Source organism: Callorhinchus milii, unplaced genomic scaffold, assembly GCF_018977255.1.
Source record: "Callorhinchus milii isolate IMCB2004 unplaced genomic scaffold, IMCB_Cmil_1.0 Scaffold11, whole genome shotgun sequence".
Taxonomy (NCBI): domain Eukaryota; kingdom Metazoa; phylum Chordata; class Chondrichthyes; order Chimaeriformes; family Callorhinchidae; genus Callorhinchus; species Callorhinchus milii.
In genome coordinates, this window is record NW_024704752.1 from 1,694,716 (window position 1) to 1,722,105 (window position 27,390).

A 27,390-nucleotide genomic window follows, 5' to 3' on the forward strand; every position below is an offset into this window, starting at 1 on the left:
TTTCAAATGTATATCACAAGGTGGCCTCCTTTGTAGAATTAGTTATATAATAATCCTTCTATTAGTTATAGGTTGCGTTGTGATTGAAGGCCAATTGGTCTTATTGAATGAATATATAATACAATAATAATCTTTGCATTTGTTACAGCGCCTTATCACATAATTGAGACGTCCCAAAGCATTTCACAGAATGTACTGTAAAATGAATTGATTGTATTTTGTGGGCAAAACGTGGCAGCTGATTGCGTGCAGAGGTGTCCCACAAACAGTCATGGATTCTTATAGAATTGAAAACTATTCTGCCCATCGTGTCTGCTGGATCTCTGATAGAACTGTCTATCTTCCCTGCTCCCCCCCAATTACAGCACAAAGGAGGAGATGAATGGATTTCTGAACAAAGGACGAGGCGTCAGGAGAGACATTAAGCATTGAGACAGCCTTTTAACCCCACAAAATTATTTTATTTATTTCAGGAAATACAGTATTGAATTTTTTAAAGAAACATTCAATATAATTTTCAGTGTTAATCACTGGTGTGTTGTGCCACAATTCACTATTAAATGCGACATATATAGGAATTTCAATAAATGATGCTGTATTTCCTTCAGCACGTCGTGTATTGAATTGAGCAGCTATTTGACCCTATGGGTGACTCGCGGCTCTCTGGTGGGAGTTACTTGGGCTGGCTCCTGGCGCTGGAGGGAGCACTAGTTCGGCAGCTGGGTCCGCCTGAAGACATTCCGAGCGTCGGGGATGTCACAGTCAGTCCCAGCCCCAGATCAATGACCTTTGGAATGTCCCCACTCAGTGACATGGAACTGCTCAGTGAACAGATGGGGCTGAAAACAAACAACAAAAACAATCATTCTTACTGTGGATCCATAAGTCAAACTATCCAACATCATGGAACGTCAAGGAAAAAACATTTGGCCCATCAAGGCACTGCTGGTGCTAACTCCTCTATTGGAGATATCTAATTCCCTTTTCGCCTGATCTTTCCCCATTGTGTTTGTGCTGGAGCTCGCTAATTCTCTTTAATAATAATAATAATACTTGCATTTGATATAGCACCTTATCACATAGTCTAGACGTCTCAAAGCGCTTCACAGAATATACTGTAAAGTGGATTGACTAATTTGTGGGCAAAATGCGACAGCCAATTGCACACAGCAGTGTCCGCACAAACAGTCGTGGATTGAGGAAACTTGCCCAACATTTTGCCCTGGCGGGAATTAAACCCAGGTCCTCACTTGCGAGGTGAGTCCTCTAACCGCCGAGCTACAGGACTCCATAAGATGAGCCCTGTTCGATTTGAGTGCCAACTAACCTCCCAGATGGTGCAGCGCCACGCAAAGATGTTCTGGAACTGCGCTGACTGCCAGGCAACAATGAGACCGATGGCAACGGCAAGGAAGCCTGCATCAAAAAATCTGCAATTAGGGCTACACGGTTCAAGTGGTTCTTAATAGCAATTTAGGATCTCTGCACAGCTGGCTTCCCATTACATTATGTACTTAAGCACTTTTATTTTCCCAATGTTCATGCATGTTAATCCAATTACCCTAGTGCACATTATAGCATAGAATTAGTAGGTATCTTTTTAACCAATTAAATGTACATACAATTATTGGAGATTGGGAGTTGAGCACAAGCGCTGGATCAACCTTTCATCGCTTTGAATTTATGAAAGAAAGTTTATTTAAAATACACAAGCCCTGTGTGCAGTGGAGTTTGGCAACAACAACAACAACAAGATTCCATTTATAGAGCGCCTTTCACGTCGGGAGGACGTCCCAAGGCGCTGGACAGTTGGGTCAGGACCCGAGCATGGGGGGAAATGGTCAGGGTGAGGGGAGGGAAGGGAAGGGAGGGGGATGTGGAGCAGACCGGAGCCAGAGGAATGGAGGGTACGGGCAGGTAAGTAGGGGGATAGTAAGAGGTAGGAGGGAGCAAGGCCGTGAATGGCCTTGTAGGTGAGGATGAGGATCTTGAATTCGATCCTCTGGGGGATGGGGAGCCAGTGGAGGCGAGCGAGGGTGGGAGTGATGTGGTCACGAAGCCTGGTGCGGGACAGTGTCGGTGGACCGTTAGGCCAGATTTGAGGCAAGTGCGTTCAGCGGCCCCGCACCTGGCTCTTCAGTGAGCGGAGGTGGGTGGTGAACCGGGGGAGGAGCAAGAGTAGGAGACGGTACGGGAGGTGATGGGGGCAAGAGTGTTGAGTGTGGAGGAGAGGGTGATGTGGAGGAGGGTGAGAGCAGAAGAGGGGTCAGTGAGTGTTGAAGGCCAGAGGGAGAGGAGTTCAGAGGTTAGGGATTGTGGGGGTAACTTCTTCCAGGCGCGGTAGAAAATGGTGGTGGGTCTGGTGGAGGTGGGGAGGGGGGTGGAGGTGGTGAAGGAGATGAAGTGGTGGTCGGAGACAGCCTTGTCGGTAATGGTGTCATCCGAGACACTGAGGCCCCGGGTGATCACCAAATCGAGTGGGTGGCCGTGACTGTGAGTACCAGAGTTGATGTGGAAGGAGAGGTTGAGTGAGGAGAGCAGGGAGGAGAAGTCCGAGGAGATGGAGCATGAGGGGTTGAAGTGCAGGTTGCAGTCGCCCAGGATGATGAGGCGATCAAAGCAGAGGCAGAGAGATGTAAGTACGGTAGAAATATCGGAGATGAAGGTGGGAGAGGTTTTAGGGGGCCGGTAGAGGAGGAGGATTTTGAGTGAGAGGAAGGAGGGGTGGGAGAGGGTGAGGTGCTCAAAAGAGGGGAACGAGCCAGAGGAGTAGGGGGATAGGGCAAGTGGTGTCCTTGTGATAAGGGCTACACCACCGCTATGGTGGTTGGGGCGAGGGATGTGGTGGGAGGTGTAGCCGGGTGGTGTGGCCTCCGTGAGGGGGAAGGTGTCACCTGGGGTGAGCCAGGTTTCAGTTAAGGCCATGATGTCAACGCTCTCATCAAGGATGAGATCGTTGATGACCAGGATCTGCAGAGCACCAGTTTATGCGTGTGTGTTGGTTTACTACTATTGTTACACTGTAAACCTAATTATTGCCAGACACATTAAAATAAAACTATACTTTTTTTAAAAAAAGTTCAAAGGTTTCCTCCCCCAACAAATACCATAACATTAATATCGTGGCATACAGTTTATGGTTTGGGGCGAGACGTGTGCAAGCGACTACCAGGATGGGGGAAGGCGAACTGGATGGACCTTGGTCTTCCTTTGTCGAGCAAATCTTATTTACAGAAATCTTAAAAATGTTATCGTCCAAAAATAAGCATCTGCTTCCACTTATAAATGATCACTCTTTTCAACCTCGCTCAGGGGGAAAGGAAATCCTCCCACTAGCCCTCTCTGTCTCTCTCTGGAATTACCATGTGTAGGTGGTAATAGAATTTTTAGCTTGGTTTGGATACTCTTAAGGCATGTTAATGGGCTTCCGTGTGTCTCGGACACCCGGCTGACCCAAAAAAAAAAGAAAATCCCTCAATTGCATTCATGGGACTGACCTGTTGAAAGAAATGTTCGACATCTTCAGTCAGGCTTTCACAATCGTCCATGGCTTCCCTCAGCATCTTGTTCAATGACTTGTTAAATTCTCGCAGCTCATGGATGTTGATATCCTGCTCCTCATGTGACTCAACGTCCAGCCTCTTGGCAAAACGGATTTCTTTGACCAGTTTTGAGCACTTTTTTAAAAAAAAATGTCAAATGTTTCAGCACAACAAATACCATAAGTGGAGTCCTGTAGTGTGGTTACAGCACTCGCCTCGCAAACGAGAGGACCTGGGTTTTATTCCCGGGTGGGTCAAAACGTTTAGCAAGTTTCCTTACTCCACCTGCACATGTTTACCTAGCAGTAAATAGGAACCAGTTGTTATTTGAATGGCGGATCACTTTCCACGGGTAATAATCCCTCCAAATTTTTTAAAAAATAATTATAATTTGGTCAATCAGTCCCCGACTGTTTGTGGGACACTACTGTGCGCATTCAGCTGTTGCCCATAAAATACACAGTGAATTCACTTTGCAGTATATCCTGCGAAGTACTTTGGGACGTCTCAATGACGTGATAAGGCGCTCTATCAAATGCAAGATTATTATTATAAATAATGCACAATAACCTTTGTAATCAAACCTTCAATAAAAAGGGAGAGAAATGTCTGTCGCACGCTGGGCTTGTGGGGAAGGAATGGGGAACTGGTGAGTGGAGTGCAGAGGAAGGAGGGGAGGATATAGCCACACCTTTCCTGCTTACACACCTGCTTCACCGCCCTGTTCAGTTTCAGTTTCTGATCATCCAAATCCTGATTGAGCTTCATGATCTGTTTTTCTTTCCCGTGCACCATCATGTTGAAGTCATAATCCTCCTTGTTTAAGGTTTTCACCCTGACGTTCATGCTCTGGAGAGAAACGAGCCACAAAGCTTGTGAAGGGGCTGCGTTTTTGGTAAAGAATTTTTTTAGGAGGAAATCGCTTGCTGGACACGACGCCACGGGTAAATTCATTACTCGAGGATTTCGCCAATATTTGACCTTTAGATTTGACGTTTCACTCACAAAATTGACAGTCAATTCACTTTACAGTATATCCTGTGAAGCGCGTTGAGAACGTCTCGAAGATGTGATGATGCACTCTATCAAATGCAAAGATTATTACTATTATTATGATTATAACGCATGCATGTAAAAGTCACTGGTTTGCTAGAACACGGGGTGAAATGAAGAGGTGGTGATTAGGACCTATTGTTCTGATGTGGAAGGCGCTATACAAATGTAATTTGTTGTTGTATTATAGCAAAGAATGAGGCAGCAATCTCAGGAATACTGTGTATGGATGCGCAGTGTTCCCGGCCACACTGACGTTACCTCAATGTCTTCCTGAAGCTCCCGTATCTGCCTTCGCTTGTATCTGTACTTTTCATCAATAGACCGCTTTTGTTCTTCTACCTTTTGTTTGTCTTCATACTCCTGACCTGACCAGGTCACACGAGGAGGAGGAGGGGTGGGGAGGGGGGGGGAAATCAATAGGTAAGTCTACCTTCAAACAGTTGCACACTGGCCATAAACATGCTCCAGGAACATCTTGAATTTGGTTCTCCTATAAATATTAGGAAGAAAATGGTACCCAGCAAAGACAACTGTGATAACGTAAGCAAATTGATTTGCAGCTAAAGTCTAGCTGTCAATTGAATAGATCTCATTCTGCCCCTGAAGATGCACTGTGTCAACCAAATAATAATAGTAATCCTCACATTTGATATAGCGCTTCACAGAATAGACTGCTAAGTGAATTGATTATATTTGTGGGCCAAACACGGCAGCCAATTGCGCACAACAGTGTCCCACAAACAGTGTGGATTGAGTGACCAAATCATTGTTTATTTTACTTTTTTCTTGAGGGATTATTATCAGGCGTGTGGAGTAAGGAAACTTGCCAAGGTTTCGCTCTCTGCCGGGAATCAAACCCAGGTCTCTCACTTGCGAGGCGAGTGCTCTAAACACTACAGGACTCCACACATAATCCTTGGATTTGATATAGTGCCTTATCACATCTTCAAGACGTCTCAAAGCGCTTCACACTGTAAAGTGAGTGACTGCATGTTTTGTGGGCGAATTGCCATTGGGAATTGGGAATTTTGACTTGATTGGAAGAAACTTGCAGTTTTGTTACACCTTCTCGATGTCAAAACATCTTAAAGTGCTTCAAAAGAAATTAGGCGATATGTTTTTGAGGCCAAATATGGCAGCCGTTTTGCACACTGCAAAGTCACGAGGTAAAGGTCCTGGAGTACTCTTGCCCAGGAGACCAGGAGAAACTAATTTTCGTTTTGAATGGCAGAGGGGTGAGTGGGACCTCAGTATAACGTCTCCTGTTACCCCTCAACAACAATGGCTCGGTGACTCCTAAGTACAAGTGTCTCCCAGTGTAAAACCAACAGCAAAGCAAAGTGCTTACTTGTCTCAGTGATTCTGCTGAAGGACTTGTGATAGGTGTCGTTCTGGGTCTTCAGCAAGTGAAGCGTGTTCTCCAGAGCTCTCAGTTCTTTCTCAGCCTTGCAGATTTTAGCGTCCAGCTCATCGCCGTCATTCTGAAGCTCCTCCTTTTCCTGGGCAGCCTAAATCAGCGAGGACAACAATAATAATCCTAGTAATAATAATAATCCTTGCATTTGATATAGCATCTTAACATGTCTTCGAGACGTCTCAAAGCTCTTCACAGGATATACTGTAAAGTCAATTGACAGTATATTTTGTGGGCAAAACTCAGCAGCCAATTGCACACAGCAGTGTCCCACAAATAATTGTGGATTGAAGTGACCAATTTATTATTGTTTTTTTTTCTTGAGGGATTATTATCAGGTGTGTGGAAACTGTCCCAGGGTTTCGCCTGCCGGGAATTGAAACCAGGTCTCTCGATTGCGAGGCGAGTGTCTAACCACTGAGTTACAGGAGTCCACCGTGGTCTCCTTCTGTGCTGTAGGATTCGATGATTCTATAAGAGAGCTACCTCGCCATTAGAGGCCGTGCAGAAGGAGAGCAACAAAGATGTCGCAATGTTGAGAGCAACAGTTAGACAACAACAACAAGATTTCATTTATAGAGAGCCTTTCATGTCGGGAGGACATCCCAAGGCGCTGGACAGTTGGGTCGGGACCCGAGAAGGGGGGAAATGGTCAGGGTGAGGGAAGGGAGGGAGCGAGGAGGGGGTAGAGAGTTGAGAGGAGAGCTGAAGGTACGGTCAAAGAGAAAGGTCTTGAGACCGGCCTTGAAGGAGGAAAGGGAGGAAGCAAGGCGAAGGCACTGGGGGATGGAGTTCTAGAGCCTCGGGGCTGAGAGGCTGAAGGCCCGGCCACCGATGGTAGGGCGGTTGGGGCGGGGGATGTGGAGCAGACCGGAGCCAAAGGAACGGAGGGTACGGGCAGGTAAGTAGGGGGATAGTAGGTCGGAGAGGTAGGAGGGAGCCAGGCGGTGAATGGCCTTGTAGGTGATGATGAGGATCTTGAATTCGATCCTCTAGGGGATGGGGAGCCAGTAGAGGCGAGCGAGGGTGGGAGTGATGTGGTCGCGAAGCCTGGTGCGGGACAGTACACGAGCTGCAGAGTTCTGAATGACCTGCAGCTTGTGGAGGGAGGTGCCAGGAAGGCCGGTGAGGAAGAGTTTCCATAGTCCAGCCTTGAGGTGATAAAGAAGTGGACCAGTGTTTCAGTGGTGGAGGAGGATAGAGTGGTCGACTGTATCAAATGCGGCCGATAGGTCGAGGAGGACGAGGGAGCCCTGGTTGCAGATGGTCATGATGTTATTAGTGACCTTGACCAGGGCGGTTTCTGTGCTATGGGCAGCACGGAAACCCGACTGAAGGGGTTCGAATAATGAATGGGTGGAGAGGAAAGAGCGCAGCTGGGAGGTGACAACTCCTTCAAGGACCTTGGACAGGAAGGGGAGGTTGGAGATGGGCCGATGCATCAAGGGAGGGTTTTTTCAAAGTGGGAGTGATGGTGGCAGTTTTTAGGGGAATGGGAACAGAGCCAGAGGAGAGGGACAGGTTGACGATGTCTGTGATATGTGGGGCAAGGACGTGGAGCTGGGAGATAAGGAGTGGAGTGGGGATGGGGTCAAGGGAGAAGGTGGTAGGTTTCAGGGATAGGATGAGTTTGGTGACAGAGGGTGGAGAAACGGGTACGAAAGTGTGTAGGGGAGGATGGGTAGGAGTCGTAGTGTGGGAGGGAGGGGGTGGGGGGTGGGTGGATGTTGGTGGGGGAAGTGACTGCAGAGCGAATTCCCTTGATTTTGGATTCAAGGAAATCCAGCATCTCCTCGCAGTGAAGGTTGGAGGAGATGACCTGCGCGGGGTGGCGGGGGGGACGGAGTAGTCGGGATGTGGTAGAAAACAGTAGCCTGGGGTTGTTCTTTGCATCCTTCTTTGAAGGATGACTTGGCCGAGGCTAGAGTGGAGCGGTAGGTTTTGAGGAGGTCCAGCCAGATTTGTCGGTGGACCGTTAGGCCAGATTTGAGGCAGATGCATTCAGTAGCCCGCACCTGGCTCTTCAATGAGCGGAGGTGGGTGGTGAACCAGGGGGAGGATCGAGATTAAGAGACAGTACCGGAGGTGATGGGGGCAAGAGTGTCGAGAACACAAGTGTTCCTTTCCCCACTGGGTACTTAATCAGTGGAAGTTTACCAAGTAGGATTGTTGAGGTGGGAATACTGGATTCAATTAAAAACAACAGCTCGATACTGTGAGGGGCAGATGGTCAGGTGTGTATACTGAAATGATGAGGTCAACAGGAGCACAGGGCCTTTTTCATCCAAATCAATCTTTTGACAACGCCAAGTGCCTTCTATTTCCCCTGTACCATTTACACTGTCCTCCTTCAGATTCTTGCCCAATTCCCTTTCAAAATGTTGCTGTGGCCTCAGCTTGAATAGACACGTATAGCAAATGTTCTAATAACTGCGCTATTGCTGCTCACTCCACATCTACTTATTAAACTCATCCGGCATAAATCCTAGTCCTGTATAAATGCAGCACAAGCACTATATCAGCACTTATCAGGTCAAACAACAACAAAAACTTGGAATATACAGCGCCCCTCAGGCAGGGTAGCGTCACAGAGCATTTAAACCAGAGTGTCAGAGTTGGGTGATAACACTGAAAATATCGTGGCTTTTAATGAACTCCGCTTTTGCACCTTAGGACGTCCTTCGGCTGTAAAAGGTGCTATATAAATGTCATTTGCGTTGTTGTTTTTCCTCCTCAAAGTAACACGTAGAGGAGAATCAGTGGCCGTTACCTTGATGACATAGTAAGCTTGAGATCGGTCCTCCTGCCCCTCAGGTGGTGCCATGGAAACCATCAGCAGCTCGTATCTCTTCTTCAACTTGTCAATCTTTGACAACCGTTCATGCAATTCAGCACTGATTCAAAACATATAAACTCATGTGATAATAATAATAATCCTTGCATTTGAAACGGCGCCTCATTACGTCATTGAGACGTCTCAAAGTGCTTCACAGAATATACTGTAAAATAAATTGACTATATATTTTGTGGGAGTAACACAGAAGTCAATTGCGCACAGAAACGTCCCACAAACAGTTGTGGATTGAATGACCAAATTATTTATTTATCTATTTTTTGAAGGGTTTATTACCCCCGTAAAAGCGATCCACCAATCAACTAACAACTGGGTTCCTACTGACTGTTCGGTAAGCTGAAACGTGTGGAATAAGGAAACTTGCCTAACGTTTTGCCCTGCCCAGGAATCAAACTCGGGTTCTGGGTTCTCTCACTTGCGAGGCGAGTGCTCTAACCACTGAGCTACGAGACTCCACAAATGGGTTTCTCGAGTGCCGTGTATCAGTGCATTCTCTGTCTGACTTGGGGCAGTCACTGTGCCCGTGATGGTGAAACAGACCAATAGTTAAGGCTGAAGTTCAACCAAAGTCTCAGTGCGAAACGTGAGCCCTCATTGGGAATCATGACACCCCTTCATCAGAACAAACAACAGGGTGAGAGGGAGTTCTTCCTCATGGGATAGAGCAGGGCAAGATTTGGGGGCATGGTTCAGCCCAGTGTTTCAGTTCTGACAAAGAGCTAACACCTGAAATGCCAACATTATTGACTTGATGTGGATTCCCAGTGCTTTTCTTTCAGGTTTCCAGTATCTGCTGCTTCCTCCTACTCTTCCTCATCCAAATGTGATCTGCCGATTTAGTGGCCACACACGTCACACCAAAATTGCGTATTTCGTACGCATGTACAACCCAACATCACGCATTTATATAGCGTTCTTCACTTGAGGCAGTGTCTCGGAGCGCTGAAAAGTGTCTGAGCCTGACGAGGCACCAGGGTTCAGACTCTGAGGTGATTGTAAGGACACTGACCTGATGGCCTGCCGTTCCTGCTCAGTTTGCTTGAGTTGAATGTGCAGCATGTCCATGTGAAGCTTGATTTCTTCTGTCCGCTCTTTCATGGCAGTCTGCAGCTGAAGTTTGCGTTTCTCCAGGGATAGCACATTGTCCGCTTTATGGTGTAGCATGTCCCTTAGGCGCTTCACAGACAGCTTCAGCAGGTTATCCTCTATCATTAATTCCTACAACGCGAGAGTGAAAGAAAGGACAAAACTGCTGTGAAAAACTCATTTGAATAATCTTTGCATTTGATATTGCGCCTTACCACATTGTTGAGATGTCTCAGCGCTTTGCAGAATATATTGTAGAGAGGATTCACTGTGTATTTTGTGGGCGAAACGCAGCAGCCAATTGCGCACAGCAGCCTCCCACTAACAGTAGCAGATTGAATGACCAAATTATTATTATTTATTTAATTTTTTTTGAAGGGATTATTACCCCCAGAAAGCGATCTAGCAATCGCCCAACAACCAGATTCCCACTTACTGCTAGGTAAACAGAGGCAAGTAGAGTAAGGAAACTTGCTTAAGGTTTCGTCCCGCCCAGGAAGCTAGCCTGGGTCTACTCGCTTGTGAGGTGAGCGCATTAACCACTACCTACAGGACTCCACGACATGAGAGCAAAAGAAAGGTCAGAACAGCTGTGAAAAGCTGTGTCGAATCAGAGGAACGACAGCACAGTAGGACACCACTCAGGCCGTCAAGCCTATGCTGGTGCTAGCACTTCCACTGGAGCCATCTACACCTTATTGCCTCTTCTTTCACAGTCCCCTTTTACAGTATATTCTTCTTTTCAAATACTCATCCAATTCCCATCCAAGTGTTCTTCTCCCCAGTCCCAATAAACATCTGTAGAACATTTCCATGTTCTAATAACCCTGGACAAGAAAAATCTTTTTCCAGCCTGCCCTTCGCTCATCCAGTAACAACCATGATATCATGTCCCCTCTCTCTCGATTTACCAACGAGCAGGAATCATCTTTCAGCACTTATCATCTCAGTATATTGATGAGACCTGGGAAGCCTAGTTATACCCTGGCTTATACACTGCAACTTAGCCTGGGTTGACTACCAGGAGTTAAGGATGAGATCAAATGGGCCAAAAGGTCTTCTTCATCCAAACCTCTCTTGTGACCTTATACCACAGGGTGACACAATGCAACATTAACAACAGTAACAACAAATAATAATAATAATAATCCTCGCAATTGATATAACGCTTTTCACATCTTCGAGACGTCTCAAAGCGCTTCACAGAATATACTGTGAAGTGAATTGATTGTATATTTGTGGGCGAAACGCGGCAACCAATTGCGCACAGCAGTGTCCCACAAACAGTCATGGATTGAAAATGACCAATTTATTATTGTTTTGTTTTTGGAGGGATTATTATTAGGCTCTGTGTGGAGTAAGGAAACTTGCCCAAGGTTTCGCCCTCTGCCTGGAATTGAACCCAGGTGTTTCGCTTGCAAGGCGAGTGCTCTAACCACTGAGCTACAGGACTCCACGTTACATTTTGTGTAGCCCCTTTCTTGTTGGAAGGATGTCCCAAAGCGCTGGGACAATACTTTGAGTCCACTCGTGTCTTACCTGTTTCTCAAATCTCTTCCTTTTCAGCTCCTTCTCTGAGGAGTCGAGGTAATGGTGGATGTCTTCTATTTTATGATTCAGGTCAGCTTTCTCCTCGTTGCCCTTGTCCAGGTGTTTCACCAAATGCCGGAGATCGTTCTGCAGAAGAAGAAACACACAGAATTGATCAGAATGTCCTCCACTTCATCCCTGGTCAGAATGTGGATCATGTGATCGACAATGTTTATTTTCCCCCTCCACCCACCCCAATCTCCGACTGAGATCAACTAACAAGAGTACAGGCCAGACATCGAACATGCGACTGTCAGAATCTGGGTCTCAGTTTTGTAACGTCAGGGAAGCTCTGAAGGTTCTTGAATGGCTGATAAACAGCCCAAGAATGAAATATTTTAAAATGTTATTATTGTAATCATAACAATCCTTGCATTTGATATTGCGCTTATCACGTCGTTGAGACGTCTCAAAGCTCTTCACAGAACATACTGAAAGTGGATTGACTATGTATTTTGTGGGCAAAATGCGACAGCCAATTGCACACAGCAGTGTCCTACAAACAGTCAAGAATTGAGTGACCAAATTTTTTTGGGAGGGATTATTACCCCCGGAAAGTGATCTGGCAATCGACTAACAACTGGGTTCCTACTTACTGCTAGGTAAACAACGTTAGAGGTCGCCTCTTCAATGTTAGAGGCAAATGCAATGTTATTTACTATTATTACTACTTTAGCGTAAGCAAAACTCTCCTCAGTTTCTCCTCTCAATTGGGAACAGGCTGGATAAACCGAGATTCTATCGGCTTTACTAACGGATGTACTTGGCTTTGCTGATTCACTGGGGCCTCTTTACCTGCAGTTTTTTCAGCTGCCCTTCCAGCAGATTTTTGGTCATTTTCTTCTCCTCCAAGTTCTTTGTGAGCTCCGCTACCCTCAGCTCCAGCACATCCTTCTCATTGCTGTTCAAATCTCCTTCCAGCTTCGCCAGCTTCCTCTCCAGCCGCATAATCTGAAAGTCCTGCCCAACGCACAAGTGACATTATATTTTAATAATAATCCTTGCATTTGATATAGCAGCCTTTCACGTCGTCGAGACGTCTCAAAGAGCCTCACAGAATATACTGTAAAGTGCAGTAACTGTGTATTTTGTGGGCAAAACATGGCAGCCAGCAGTGTGCCACAAACAGTCGTGGATTGAGTGACGAAATTTTTATTTTATGGATTTGAAGGATTATTAACCCTGAAAAAGCGATCCACCAATCGACTGACAACCAGATTCCTACTAACTGCTAGGTAAACAAAGGTATGTGGAGTAATGAAACTATACAAGGCGCTATACAGATGTAATTTGTTGTTGTTGACTTCCGATTCGCACTATGAAACAAAGAAGAATGGATGCCCGTTTCCCACCTGATTGTATATCACTTCCTGTTGCTTGAGAGCCTCGTGGTCCAGTTTGGTGATTTGGCTGTTGAGGTTTCGGAGGGTGGCCCTGTTCCCCGACAGCTGGCCCAAAACTGTCTTCTCTGTGTTTTCCAAAATGGTCAACTCCTCGGTCTTCCTGAACTTCAGGTCTCCCAGGTACTTCATTTGTGCCTCAATTTCCTAAAGTAATAACAATCCTTGTATTTGATATTGTGCTTTACGACATCTTTGAAATTTTTCAAAACACTTCACAGAATATACTGCAAAGTGAATTGATTGTATATTTTGTGGGCGAAACACAGCAGCCAATTGCGCACAGCAGTGGCCCACAAACCACAAACAACCACAAACAGGCATGGATTGAGTGACCAAATTATTATTATTTTTTAATTAAATTTAAGTTAATTGAAGAATGATGCAGCTTCTACACACATCTGTTCTCTCTGAAGGGATTTTTTGCCTTAATAATAAAAACAGATCCTTTAAACTTTGGACCTTTTTTTTAATGTATACATGAAAAATAGTCATTCTATTTCACAATAAAGATCCAGCCAGAAGACCCACTGTTAAACTCCTATTACAACATACAATAATATGCTGTAAGGGCTAGGGAGTAAGAGCGGGGGAGTGGGACTATTTGGATAGCTCTTTCAAAGACCTAGCACAGGCAAAATGGGCCAAATGGCCTCCTCCTGTGCTGCAAGATTCTATGATTCTATATCCTCCCAAAGCCAAAGTGAATGAAGTATAATAAGGATATAATTCTTGCATTTGAAAATGCAAAGATTCAGCATTATAGCTCCATATATAGGAGGGTTGTATAAAATATACATTTTAGCTCCGGGCAAAGGATAAAGAGAGATACAGTGAGCAGCTGATAATCGGGCTACAGATTGGATTCCATTCTGTTCAGATTCACTGGCCTCGTTGTAAAGAGATTGACGTTTTATTGTAAAACACATCCCAGGACATGTAGTGCTTGACATTTAGAAACCTGCACACACTCACAATGAGATCCCATTTTATAGCAATGGACTCTAGCAATTACCCCAACGCACACTCTGGGGTCCACAAGCCTTGATTCTTGCCAACCTGCGCCTAACACTTAAGTAAGCAAGATTGGTCCCTCCAGTAAGAGAGTGTGAGCATTCCATTCCAACAATCTACCTCTGAGATTTCCATGTGTAGGTGGGAAGTGTGGAATTCTCAATTTGGTTTGGAGACTCTGAAGCACGGTGATGGGTTTCCACATGTGTCAGACATCCGGCTGACCCAAAAAATATAATGGAGTTTTAACATTCCCTTCACTTTACCTACTGGTATCTCACCTTCATATTTTTCTCCTCGTCTTTTAGCATCTTCTCCATTCGTGTGGCCTGTTCCTCAGAGCTCAGCAGGTTCTCTGTCATATCTTTCAGTTTTTGGGTGAGAGAGTCGTGGATGTTTTTACTGTGGGTCAGACTGAGTTCGGCGAGGAATTAATGGGAAAATTAAAATTCTGATCAATAAAGTGCATTTCCACTGCTCTGTCTAAGCATGACTCAATAATCCACCATCAAGCAGGGATAGCCAGTTGTAATAATAATAATCCTTGCATTTGATATAGTGCTTTATCACGTCATTGAGACATCTCAAAGCGCTTAAGACCATAAAGTCCATCTAGTTCGCCTTCCACCATCCTGACAGTCGCTTGACATTTTATATTCCAAACTATATACTATATCCCGAGATATTATTTTCTAGCAGAAATCTATCTAATTTGTTCTTGAAATAAATGACATTTTCTGCTTCCACAGTCTCCCTAAGAGCTCGTTTACTACTCACTCACTTCACAGAATATATTGTAAAGTGACAGTGTATGAAAATAAATTTTCACTTAGAAAAATATGGGTTAATAAAGGACAGGCAACATGGATTTGTTAAAGGCAAATCATGTCTAACAAACTTGATAAAGAGTTTTTTGATGAAGTAACAGAGAGGGTGAATGAAGGTAGTGCAGTTGATGCAGTTTATATGGATTTTCAAAAGGCGTTTGATAAAGTGCCACATAAGAGACTTGTAAGCAGGATAGAAGCCTACGGTATTAAAGGGACAGTGGCAGCATGGATACAGCATGGCCCCTGGGATCCGTTACTGTGAAGCGCTCTGAGACGCTCTCCAGCGTGGAGGGCGTTATATAAATCCAAATTGTTATTGTTGTTGCACAGAACTGGCTGGGAGACAGAAAGCAGAGATGGTGGTGAACGGTTATTTTTCTGACTGGAGGGAAGTGTGCAGTGGTGTTGGTATTGGGACCACTGCTTTTTGATCTGTATAAATGACCTGGACTTGGGTATAGGGCGTACAATTTCCAAGTTTGAGGATGATATTAAGCTTGGAAAAGTAGTAAATGGTGAGGAGGATAGTAACAGACTGCAAGAGGTCATTGACAGACTGGTAACATGGGCAGACACGTGGCAGATGAAGTTTAATGTGAAGAAATGCAAAGTGATGCATTTTGGGAGGAAGAATGAGGAGAGACAATATACACTGATGGTACAATCTTAAAGGGGGTGAAGGAACAGAGAGACCTGGGGGTTCATATAAGTAAATCTTTGAAGGTGGCCGGACAGGTAGATAAAGCTGTTAAAAAAGCATATGGGATACTGGCTTTATAAATAGGAACGTAGAATACAAAAGTCAGGAAGTTATGATGAACCTTTATATAAAACACTGGTTAGGGCTCAGCGAGAGACTGTGTTCAGTTCTGGGCCCCACATTTTAGGAAGGATGTCAAGGCATTGGAGAGGGTGCAAAGGAGATTTACCAGGATGGTACCAGGAATGAGGGACTTCAGTTATCAGGAGAGGCGAGAGAAGCTGGGATTATTCTTCTTTGAGCAGAGAAGGTTAAAAGGAGACTTAATAGAAGTTTTGAAAATTGTGAGGGGATTTGATAGGGTGAACAAGGAGAAACTACTTCCACTGGCGGGTTGGTCGGTAACCCGAGGACACCGATTTAACATAGTTGTTAAAAGAAACAGATGGGAGGTGAGGAGAAATGTTTTCACATAGCGAGTTGTTCAGATCAGGAAAGCATTGCTTGAAAAGTTGGTGGAAGCTGATTCGATAACAAATTTTAAGAGAGTAGATAATTATTTGGGAAGGACAAGTTTGCAGGGCTATGGGGAGAGCAGGGGAGTGGGGTTGATCAGGGCTATGGGGAGAGAGTGGGGGAGTAGGGTTCATTTGGAAGCTCTTTTCAAAGAGCCGCACAGACACAATGGGCCAAACGGCCTCCTTCTATGCTGTATAATTCTATGATTGCATGTTGTGGGCTAAACATGGCAGACAATTGCACACAGCAGTGTTCAAAAACAGTCATGGAGCGCAAATATCCTTGCAACTTTTTATTTTTCCTTATCCAATTCTCTTTTGAAAGTTGTTATTGAATCGGTTTCTTTTGGTTGAACCAGAGATAAAACCACTACCAGCTCCAAATATAAAGTTTGGTTTCAAACCTCACCCTTGGTTCTTGAGCTGGATTTCCTTCTTGATATTCTTCAATTCGGTCCTTAACGACTCCAGAGCGAAAGCAGTCCTGTTCACTCGTTTTTTCAAGTTCTCAAACTGTAAATGTCAAAAGGAGAACCTATACAAAATTTCATCAAAAGGAGTAAAATCAAGAGGCAGTTTTTCACCCAAAGGGTAGTGGAAATCTGGAACTCTCTCTCATAGAAGGCTGTGAATGCTGGATCCATTCACAATTTCAAGACTGAGGTGGATAGGATTTTGTTAGGTCAAGGTATCAAGGGATATGGGGCAAAGGTGGGTAATTGGAGTTGTAGTACAGATCACCCATTATCTTATAGAATGGCAGAACAGGCTTGAGGGGCTGAATGGCCTCCTCCTGTTCCTACGTTTCTATCTCAACAGCTATTTGAAGTGCAGATACCAGGTCAAACAGAGTTGAGAGAATCTTCCTACATTCTAACCCAGATTCTTTATTTGGCCTTAAAAACTCTAAAACTCTTGTGTGTAACAAACTGTCAAGCTCTTTACAAATAATCCTTCAATGTGCAACACTACAAATAATTAAACATGCAATGTATATTTATATTGTATCCAAAATACAATTTAGATAAATTTTCACTAGATACAGGTGTGTGGCACCTTTTGGTACCTCTCCCAAGCAGTTATTGTTTATATGGAAGCCTAGACAGTGAGTGACAGCAGGCTATTTGACCACTGGGTGATCCCAGACAGCCTGGCTCATCGACAGGAGCTGGAATGGCAGACCTGCCACTGGGGGCTCGGAATCCTCCCACTCAGCTCCTGTTAACACTGCAGAAACCCTAACGGGTATGGTGGTCCTAATTGGATAAGCAGTGGTAAAGCTTGCCAGAGAGCGATATCAATGGCAAGCTATGTGGTTTCAGCTGGTTAGACGCCAGCAGTTACGCCAAGCATACCCTGGGATCCGCAAGCCTTGGCTCTTGCCAACCTGCGCTTAATATTCTCCGGAATTAGGTAACAGAAAAATGTGACTTTGGATATGGCAAGAGGTCAGAATTTCTGTCCCAGCCAATGACTGGTGAAGACCCCCTCTGGGCTTCATGAAAATAGTTTGGCCCAAAGGCTGCTTGAATTTCAGTGTTGGTTTGTCCAATACTGGCTTAACTCAGACTTGTCCAATATTGGCTTAACTCAGTGTGTGTGTGGCGTTACCTCATTTTCCAGTTGAATGCGGTTGGTCTCGTAAGTTTGGTACTCCGACCTCAATTTAGCGGCCTGCCGCTCACTGCTGGAGATCTTCTTCTCAAACTCATTGTTGTTGTCAGCCTCGTTCTTAAGAAATTGAGCTTTCTCCTTGATGACCGCCTCCCTCTCCCGGATCTGTTGTTTCAGTTCGGCCATTTGCTGGTAGGCAGAAGCAGTGAGTTAGTTATTTTGGGATCCCGAGCGATGTAATGAACGACGTGTTTCACAAATTAAATTCATGATAAAATCATACAAATTTTCCCTAGACATGTAGCTTTAAGTCACTATAACTGCCCCCCACCCACCCGTGACAAAAAAATGTGGTCATTCGTCTCATCATTGTGTAAGACGCTGTCCCAGCGCAGATTCATTTGTTAAATTGCGGATTAGCAGATTAGTCGATTGGCGGATCGCTTTCCGGGAGTAATAATCCCCCCGAAATAAATAAATCACGCAATCACAATTGGCTGCAGCATTTCGCCCACAAATTACAGTCAATTCACTTTCAATATATTCTGCGAAACACTTTTGATGAAGCGCTATATCAAATTACTATATCAGGATTATTATTATCATTGCTAATCACTCCTCTTGCCTGACGAAAGAAGAAGAAAACAGTGCATAATGGACCCGTTGTGTGCAGCTCACAGGAAAGTATTTATTAATTTTAGCTGAAAAACTCCTTGAAATTGTAATGTGTTGTATTCTGCACTCATCTCATAAAACAGTTATTGCAGAGATTTGTTCCAACAAAAATATAAAATGTAACATAATTTCTTGAAAATGAACTCCTTACGTGTGCCAAACGAGTATTTTTTCCTCTTTTATCATTTACGGATCCTTACAAACATTCCAAAATTTAACAATAATAGGAGTTAAACATCACTTGCGTTTGCTAAACTCTATCACAAACTGCGCCTCAAAAAGAATGAGAGAACTTTGCACCATCATCTGGCCAAAGTAACTTATTGCACTTTGTAATGCGGAGATGCAGAAAGCAAACACACCTTGCACAACACACGGTTCATTAATTCTACCAAAGATCCCCCAGTTGCTTTAGGTTATTGTCTTAAAATGTAAGATTGTGTAGAATTTTGTAAAACAAGGTTAAGCCTTAATTTGGAACTGATTTTTTTATGGAAGCAGTTCTTTTTGGGTTCTGCAGAAAGTGAGGGGAGGAAAGAGCACAGAAACCAGGGAAGTGTTTCTTTACACAGAGGTTAGTCAACAGCTGGAACAGGGTATGAAAAAGGGTGGTTGAGGTCAGGACCTGGGAATTTATTTAAGAAGCAGCTCAATGCTGTAACAGGAACAGCATCAACAACATTTTGCACTTATGTAGCTCCCTCCACGCAGGAGTAGTGTCTCAGAGCACTTGAAAGTGGCGGAGCCTGACTTGGAGCCGGTGGGGTGTGGGGAGGGAGTGGTGGCTGTAAGCGCGGTCGAAGAGGAAGGTTTTCAGGCGGGACTTGAAAAAAAGGGAGAGATTGAGAGAGAGAGTGTAGGGTGGATATTCTGGAAGACATTACATGTTCTGAAGGGTCGTCTTTACTCAAAGCTCTCTTGTGATTTTGTGCAAGGAAGGGGTGTATGTGATGTACGTCCAATTTCCTTCCTGGTAATACTGAGAGTCTGACCACCGCTGTGACTTGTCGATTCATTCAAATACAAATTAGATAGATTTATTTTAGAAAATAATATTTGGGGATACAGTATATGAGTAATTTGAGACATACTACAACAAAAGCTTGCATTTATATAGCACTCCTCACGCATGGTAGCGTCCCAGAGCTCTTGGATTTACTATATACTATAACATATAGTAAGTGTAGTTAAGCTTGGAAGAAACAGGCAACTTTGGATCAACGGTTCTCAAAGATTTCCGCTGTGATGGTACACCAATCCGTATAGAATTTCTATCAAGATGTCCATTATTGTAGCATGCGACTACTAGGATGGTAGAGGGTGAACTAGATGGGCCTTGGTCTTTTTTTGTCTAGCAATTCCTATGTTCCTATGAAGCCACTCACCAGAGCACACTGATCCATGTCTTGATCTCGCTTCTGCATCTGTTCAATCGTATTCTGCCATTGCTTGATCAGATCCTGTCTCTCTCTCTGGGCTCTGCGGAAGTCTTGCGCTGTTTTATCCAATTCCATCTAACAAGAGGAGAAATGGAACATTATTATTTTGCTCTTCTGTAAGTAAAAGGCTCTATATTAAATGCAAGGATTATTATGATAGCACTTCAAAGATTGCAACAACAACAAGTTGCATTTATATAGGGCCCCTCAGGCAGGGTAGCATCCCAGAGCCCTTGACAGTCATGGTGCACGACACCGAAAATTTGGGAGGTGAACTTAGGCACAGTCGAAGAGGAAGGTCTTCGACGGAACAAGGTTGGGCTGAGGAGATTGAAAGCGACATTAAGTGAAATCAGTGAGAAAGCCACCTGACAGGCAGTGCTGGACCCACAGTCTGGGTGGACTGTACCTATGACACAGCACGGGTCCGCAGGGTATTCCCACACTCTTAGCAGAGCCGTGCTTAACCAGGACACTTGATATTTGGGATGCCGAGCACAGAGATGGAAAAATATTGAAGGCTAAAGGGAAAAGCTGGGAAGTGGGACTTATTGAAGCAGAAAGTGCAGGTGGCAGTGGTGTAGACAGGGCGGGCCGAATGGTCTCTTTCTGTGCTGAATAGTTAATTGGTGGATTGCTTTCCTGGGGTAATAATCGCTCCGCCGAAAAAAAAAAATTGGTTACTCAGTTAATTCACCTTACAGCTGCTGTGTAACTTCCGTGTATTCTGCGAAGCACTTTGAGATATCTCAACGACATCATAAGGCACCATATCAAATGCAAGGAGCAGTGTCCATTACCTGGGCTGCAATAGTCTCAGTCATTTCGTTGTCAAGTTGCTTCCTCTTCTTGTTGGCATCGTCAGTCATCCTCTCCATTCGAATCATAAGATCCTGCGATGAAAGGAAGCTAACTAGGTATATATGTAGTGATAGAATCTGGGTCCCCTTCTTCAACTTTCTTCTTTCTCCTGTCAATGAGCAGCTCAGGACCGTCTCAGGGATGTCAGCAATCACTGAACCCACCCACCACGTCCCCGTTCCGCCGAGAGAATGAACAATGGTGGACTTGCCTCAACCAGGAGAGGCAACACATTTGGGCCTCACAATTCTACCCAGTCTCAACCTCTAAAACCATTTTATAGAATCTTACAGCACAGAAGAAGGGCATTTGGGCCATCGTGCCTGTGCCTGTTCTTTGAAAGACATTACAATTACACAGGGCCTTTCACGTCAGGAGGACATCTCAAAGCACTGTACAGCCAGAGATTTGAAGCCGAGAAGGGTGTTGGGATCAGGAGGGGTGGGAGGCAGGGAGGGTCGGGGAATGAGAGTGGCCAAAAGAGAGTGGCACGGTCTTGAAGGAGACAAGGGAGGTTGCGAGGCAAAGGAACTGTACGATGGAGTTCCAAAGGGTGGGGACAGAGAGATTGAAGACCTGATAGAGCAGTTTGGAGCCTGCTGAGCAGAGGGAGCGGACAGATTGATATGGGGTTAGCAGGTAGGAAGGAGCAACCTGTGGAGGGCTTTGAAGGCGAAACATACCCTTATCTTGCCTTCGTCTCTCTGCGAGTACTTTTCAATGGTGATCGCATCCTCATCAGTTCTGGCTGATTCCTCCAGCCAGGCCTCCAGGGCTTGCTTGTCCCAATTCAGCTGGCACTTCAAGCCCTCAATCCTCTGGGTGGACCTGAAGATGTTATTCTAATGAGAGGCAAAATAAATGGGAATACAAATACGTGGTGTCGTTATGTAATGACCAACAGGCTCATTTGTAAACTGGGACTTGAGCTCGCAGTCTAGGTCGATACTCTAACACAGTACTCAGGCGCAGCTACATTGTCGGTCGTGCCGTATTTCTAATAATAATAATTTGATATAGCGCTTTATCAAGTCTTTGAGACGCCTCAAAGCACGTCACAGAATATACTGTGAAGTGAATTGATTGTATGTTTTGTGCTTTATCTGATAATTGTGAACAGCATTGTCTCACAAACAGTCGTGAATTGAGTGACTAATTTTTTTTAAAAAAATTATTACCCGCATAAAGGGATCTGCCAATCAACTGATAACTGGGTTCCCACTTACCGCTGGGTAAACAGAGGAATCAAACTCGGAAAACTAGCCTAAGGTTTCGACCCGCCCAGGAATCAAACCTGAGTCCTCTCGCTTGTGAGGTAAGCATGCTAACCAATAATCTACTGGATTCTATTCAGGTGAGACTTCAAAACACTGTATCTGTGTAACTCTATCTCCTATTTATGCCCATTCAGGTGGATGTTAGAGATCCCGTGACACTATTAGAAAAGAAAGGTACTTTTTCTTGGTGTCCTAACAAACAATTATCCAGATTAATGAATCATTCTCCTCATATTTGTTTGTCGGACCACAAAATGGCTATCATATTTGTCTTTAAAAAGTCACAAAAACTGCATTTGACTAGAATTACTCGAGATAATTTGACATTAGATGCTCTTTTCTTAAGTGCCTTTGTTGTGGCATTGCAGATGTTGATTTGATGGCACCTCAGTCGGAATCCAGATGATACCCCCATACTCTCCAATATATTCCCCTCGACGATTCAACATAGTGCAGTTTGCAAATCTCTCGCCCGGCTCATCGTGACCACAGTTCTAATTTAGCCGTCACATAATGCCTCAGATTTCACCTACAGTGTCTACAAATACTCAGAAAACATCGCTGTTTAATTGTCAGACTGTGCGTTAGTGATCAGCCGTTGACCTTACCTCCATGATATTCTTCCTCTCCTTCAGTCCAACGAGCTCATTCTCCAGCCGCAGCATCTCCTGGTTCAGGCGTTCGATCTCCCGCTCTGCCAGGATCTTAAAGTGTGTCTCACTTTCAATCTCTTTTTCCCGTGCCTGTTGTAGAGACTGTGAGGAAAATTAACCAGTGGTTGTTTTGCTTCTGTTTCAAGATCAATTTCCCCCTTTAGCAACAACAACGACAAGATTACATTTGTATAGCGCCTTCCACATCAGGAGGACGTCCCATAATTTAATGGCAGGATAAGATGACAGGTTCTACGTGCTCCAGATATAATGTTTATACACTTGGAAGAGCAGGTCTGTGTGTAACGTCTCGGCCACTGCCATAGTTACAGGACGCTAAATTACATTAGAAACGTGACTCAGTTTACCTCATGGATTTGTTTTTGAACACACTGGGGCTGTTCTGCTCTGTGTGACCAATTCCACTTAGAATTCTCTCTCTCTTAACTCTCAGCATAATTTGATTTTACATCTTTAATCATGTTATTTACACACGTGTCTTAGGACCCTAGTATCAGTATTTATTCATGTCTCTCTGCCTTACCCCCCACTCTCCCTCTCCCCAAGCCCCCTTTAAAACCCACTGTAAGACCTATCTTTTCACCTGCAAGATCAGCCACCTCCTCACTCCTCCCATCCTCATCCTCATCCTGCCTCAGGTTGGGCTCCCAATCAGGTTCAGTGAGCAGTTTGAGATTCCCTCCTGATGTGAACCGCTCGGAGATGCTACCCTGCATGAGGGGCACTATATAAATCCAAGTTGTTGTTGTTGTTGGATGCATAGCAAAGAATCAACTTCTCTCATCAGTAACAGGTACCTGGGTATAATTTAACTCCTGCTTTACATTCTTCAGATGCTGTGTCAGAGCGTGGATGCGATCCTTAAATTCAGCCAGCTTGTTCTGCAGATGAATTTTCTCCTTCTCCATCTTTTGTACCTAAATTGGGAAAGGACTGGGTTGTTTTGTACTGTACAATATTTTCAATTTTATAATAATAAATAATAATCCTTGCATTTCATACAGTGCCTTATCACATCTTCAAGACGTCTCAAAGCGCTTCACACAATATACTATAAAATGAATTGACTGTATATTTTATGGGTGAAACACAGCAGTGTTTCACAAACAGTCCAATTTGACCAATTTTTATTATTAATCATTTTTCAAATCTATTTTATTTTAAAATATTTTAAATATCGAGTTGAAAGTCCGGGGATAATAAACCCTCCAAAAACAAAATAATCTGGTCGCCCAATCCACGACTGGATAGAGATTAAGAGGGTGGGGGCAGAGAGGCTGAAGGCCCATCCGTCATTGGTGGGGCGGGCAGTGCGGGGGATGTCTGAGCGGAGGGAACAGATAGGTTGTTAGGGGTTTAGGAGGTCAAAGAGGCAGAGAGAAGCAAGACTGTGGAGGGCTTTGAAGGTGACGTCTAGAAGACGTGACAAGGCGCTAAATCAAATGCGAGGATTAATATTATTACTTCTTTCCCAATCACACTAGGTACTTTTCAACCAATTAAATAGTTCCCAAACCGGTTGTAATTAGTTTATTCATCACAGGAGAGATTCGGACAATGAAGCCCTGTGACCCATTTGATTTAATTCTAATAGAATACCAATCCCAGTGCAATGTCTATCAGTTTCTTAAATTAATCCGGTGGCTTTGCATCAACCCCCATTGCCTGTAATCTCATTCTAGCTGTTCATTACATACATGGCTCTATGTAAAAACGTACTTCCTGGCACCTGTCCTAATCTTAATCCTTATTACATCTTTGAGACATCTCAAATTACTTCACAAAATATAGTGTAAAGTGAATTGACTGTATATTTTATGGGACAAAACACGGCAGCCAATTGCACATAGCAGCGTCCCACAAATAATCGTGGATTGAGTGACCAAATTATTATTTTTATCAAAATTGTTTTGAAGAGATTATTACCTCCGGAAAAGCGATCCGTCAATCCACTAACAGCCAGGTTCCTACTTACTGCTAGGTAACCATAGGCCTGTGGAGTAAGGAAACTGCCCAGGAATCGAACCTAGGTCTTCTCGCTTGCGAGGCAAGTGCTCTAACCAAGAAGATACAGGACTCCATTGCCCGTTCGCCACCCTGATCCATGGCCCTTCTGCACTGCCATCCTGTGTATCTGTCAATGTGTGAGGTTACAGCTTTCCTACCCTTCAATTTAGTACCTCAGTCCTCCCTATCTACGTGGTGCTTTGCAGCTGTGAATAACGTTGTAAAAATACTACCAGACAGATTCCGCTGCCGTCCTTGCAGGTTTACAGAGGGATTTCAAGTTTCTCAAAGGGCTGAACAGAAACAGATTTCAATGCAAATGGCTCCACATACAAGTGCCTGGAAGCCATTGCACAACTGAAATAAATTTATCTTCGACTGATTTATTACTACAGATAAGGTGGGCACTGTACTTGCTCAATACTGTAGTTCTTTACAATTTATTTTCAATCCGTAGGTTTTAGCATGACGTGTTCGCAAATTGTCTCCACGGTGTACTTATCTTTTCAAATAATGTTGCTTGATTGTTAAATAAATTGGATAGGTGCATAAATTAAGCTGAAGTCGCCTTATTCAAAACCCATAAATACTTTTCCCAAGTGATAAAATCCATTCTTGGGGACAAATGAAAAAATTGTCACATAACTGATTATTTCTGCTAACCTCCTAACTGCATCCCCCCACCCCCGCGATGAGGCTTACACAGAATGGTGGCTCTCTTGCTCTCTCCCCTCCTAAACAGCCAAATAGTTCAATGGATATTAGCTGTTGCCCTGTAGCTTAGTGGTTGGAGAGTTCGTTTAGGAACCCGTTTGTTAGTCAACTGGCGGACAGCTTTCCTGGGGGTAATGATCCCTTCAAAAAACAAAATAATAACATTAATTTGGTCACTCAATCCACGGCGGTTTGTGGGACACCGCTGTGCGCAACCGGCTGCCACCATTCGCCAACAATTCACTTTACAGTATTAAAGACAGAAGGCACTGCAGCACTTATGGAGAGAGGAAAATGAGTTAACGTTTCAGGTCGATGAGCTTTCATCAGGACCCAAGTTGAACCCCACCCCCACTCACTCCTCCACCACTCACTGCCCCCCCCCACCCCCAGACACACTGCCCTCCCCCACATACACTGCAACCCCCACACACACTCCCCCACCACTCAATGCCCTCCTACACACCTGCCCCCACACACCCACTCACTGCGCCCTCCACCCACTCACTCCCCCCCACCACTCGCTGCCCCCCTATATACCCGCCCGCACACACACACACTGCCACCCCACTCACACACCGCCCCTCACTCTACTCACTCTCACTCCACACTAACCCCCCCTCCCTCCCTCCCTCCCTCCCCGTCTCGCTCCCTCCCCTCCCCTCTCCCGGTTCACTCCACCCCTTCACTCAATCCCCTCGCTCTCCACCCTCCACACCACCCCACTCCCTCCCTCTCCCCCTCGCCCCCCCCCCCCCCTCGCCCCCCTCCCCTCCCTCTCCCCCCTCCCCTCCCTCTCCCCCTCGCCCCCTCACTCTCCCCCCCCACCTCCTCCTCACTCCCTCGCTCCTCCCCTCACACACCCCTCCCCCCTCACTCCCCCCCCGGGGTCACTCACATTCGCCTCCAGGTCCTTGTTCTCAGTGTTGGCCACGGGGATGGCGAAGCCATTGTCCCAGTTGATGTCGCACAGGATTCCCCGGGCCATGGCTCGGGCTCGGGGCTGCTCTGCTCTGCTCTGCTGCCGCGGCCTTAGCAACCACCCTGGCAACGCGCGCTTCCGGGCCCGCAACCGCGCTTCCGGTAACGCCGCCTCCAACCACAGCTCCGACCCCCACAGCAACCCCCACCCCCCACACACACCCCCACACCCACACCCCAACCCCCACACCCCACACACACCCCACACCCACACCCCAACCCCCCACACCCCACACACCCCCACCCCCCACACACACCCCCACACCCACACCCCAACCCCCCACCCCCCACACACACCCCCACACCCACACCCCAACCCCCCACACCCCACACACACCCCCACACCCACACCCCAACCCCCCACACCCCACACACCCCCACCCCCACACACACCCCCACACCCACACCCCAACCCCCCACCCCCCCCACCCCCCCCCACACCCCAAACACCACCCCAACTCCAACCCCCACACACCCCAAACACCACCCCAACACCAACCCCCCCACACCCCAACCCCACACACCAATCCCCCACACACCAACCCCCCACACCTCCACCCCACACACCAACCCCCCACACCCCAACACCAACCCCACACCCCAAACCTCCACACCCCAACACCAAACCCCCCACACCAACCCCCCACACCCCAACCCCACACCAACACCCCCACACCCCAACCCCACACACCAACACCCCCACACCTCCACCCCACACACCAACCCCCCACACCCCAACACCAACCCCACACCCCCACACCCCAACACCAACCCCAACACCCCAACACCAACCCCCCACACCCCCAAACACCAACCCCACACCCCAACCCCCCACCAAACACCAACCTCCCAAACCAACCCCCCAAACCGTGCCTCCCCACACCAACCCCTCCCCCCCCACACCAACCCCATTCCCCAACCACACTCCAAACACCTCACCCCACACACCAAACCCCTCCCCCACCACATACCCCTTCCCACACCACATATCCCTCCCCCCACACCAACCCCATCCTCTCCACACCCCCAACACCAACCCCACACACCCCAACCCCACACCCCTCCCACGAAACCCTACACCCCCAACCCCTCGCCACTCATCACAACCCCACACACCCCCACTCCCCAAACTCCTCCCACCACC

General features: G+C 45.8%; 1 protein-coding gene across 1 annotated transcript; it reads right to left on the reverse strand.

Moving 5' to 3' along the window:
* Positions 1 to 477: 477 nt before the first annotated feature.
* LOC103187980 (coiled-coil domain-containing protein 39) lies at positions 478 to 26,398 on the reverse strand. The gene is made up of 20 exons (XM_042339021.1): positions 26,164 to 26,398; positions 23,342 to 23,461; positions 22,479 to 22,625; positions 21,277 to 21,435; positions 20,533 to 20,625; positions 19,679 to 19,807; positions 17,616 to 17,807; positions 16,414 to 16,517; positions 14,238 to 14,370; positions 12,895 to 13,089; positions 12,338 to 12,502; positions 11,492 to 11,629; positions 9,876 to 10,084; positions 8,783 to 8,906; positions 5,947 to 6,106; positions 4,857 to 4,963; positions 4,251 to 4,391; positions 3,498 to 3,677; positions 1,328 to 1,416; positions 478 to 839 (listed from the first exon to the last, which is right to left on the reverse strand). Exons 1-20 carry the CDS (start codon positions 26,251 to 26,253, stop codon positions 674 to 676), a joined length of 2,841 nt encoding a protein of 946 aa, XP_042194955.1. The 5' UTR covers positions 26,254 to 26,398; the 3' UTR covers positions 478 to 673.
* Positions 26,399 to 27,390: the final 992 nt, after the last annotated feature.

Coding starts and splice junctions, on each gene's coding strand:
- LOC103187980 (XM_042339021.1), bottom strand. CDS start 26,253: ATGGCCCGGGGAATCCTGTGCGACATCAACTGGGACAATGGCTTCGCC. Junction 6,107..8,782: donor AAGCTTACTATGTCATCAAG/GTAACGGCCACT, acceptor TCGCTGATTTAG/GCTGCCCAGGAAAAGGAGGA. Junction 4,392..4,856: donor AGCTTCAGGAAGACATTGAG/GTAACGTCAGTG, acceptor GTTTCTCTCCAG/AGCATGAACGTCAGGGTGAA.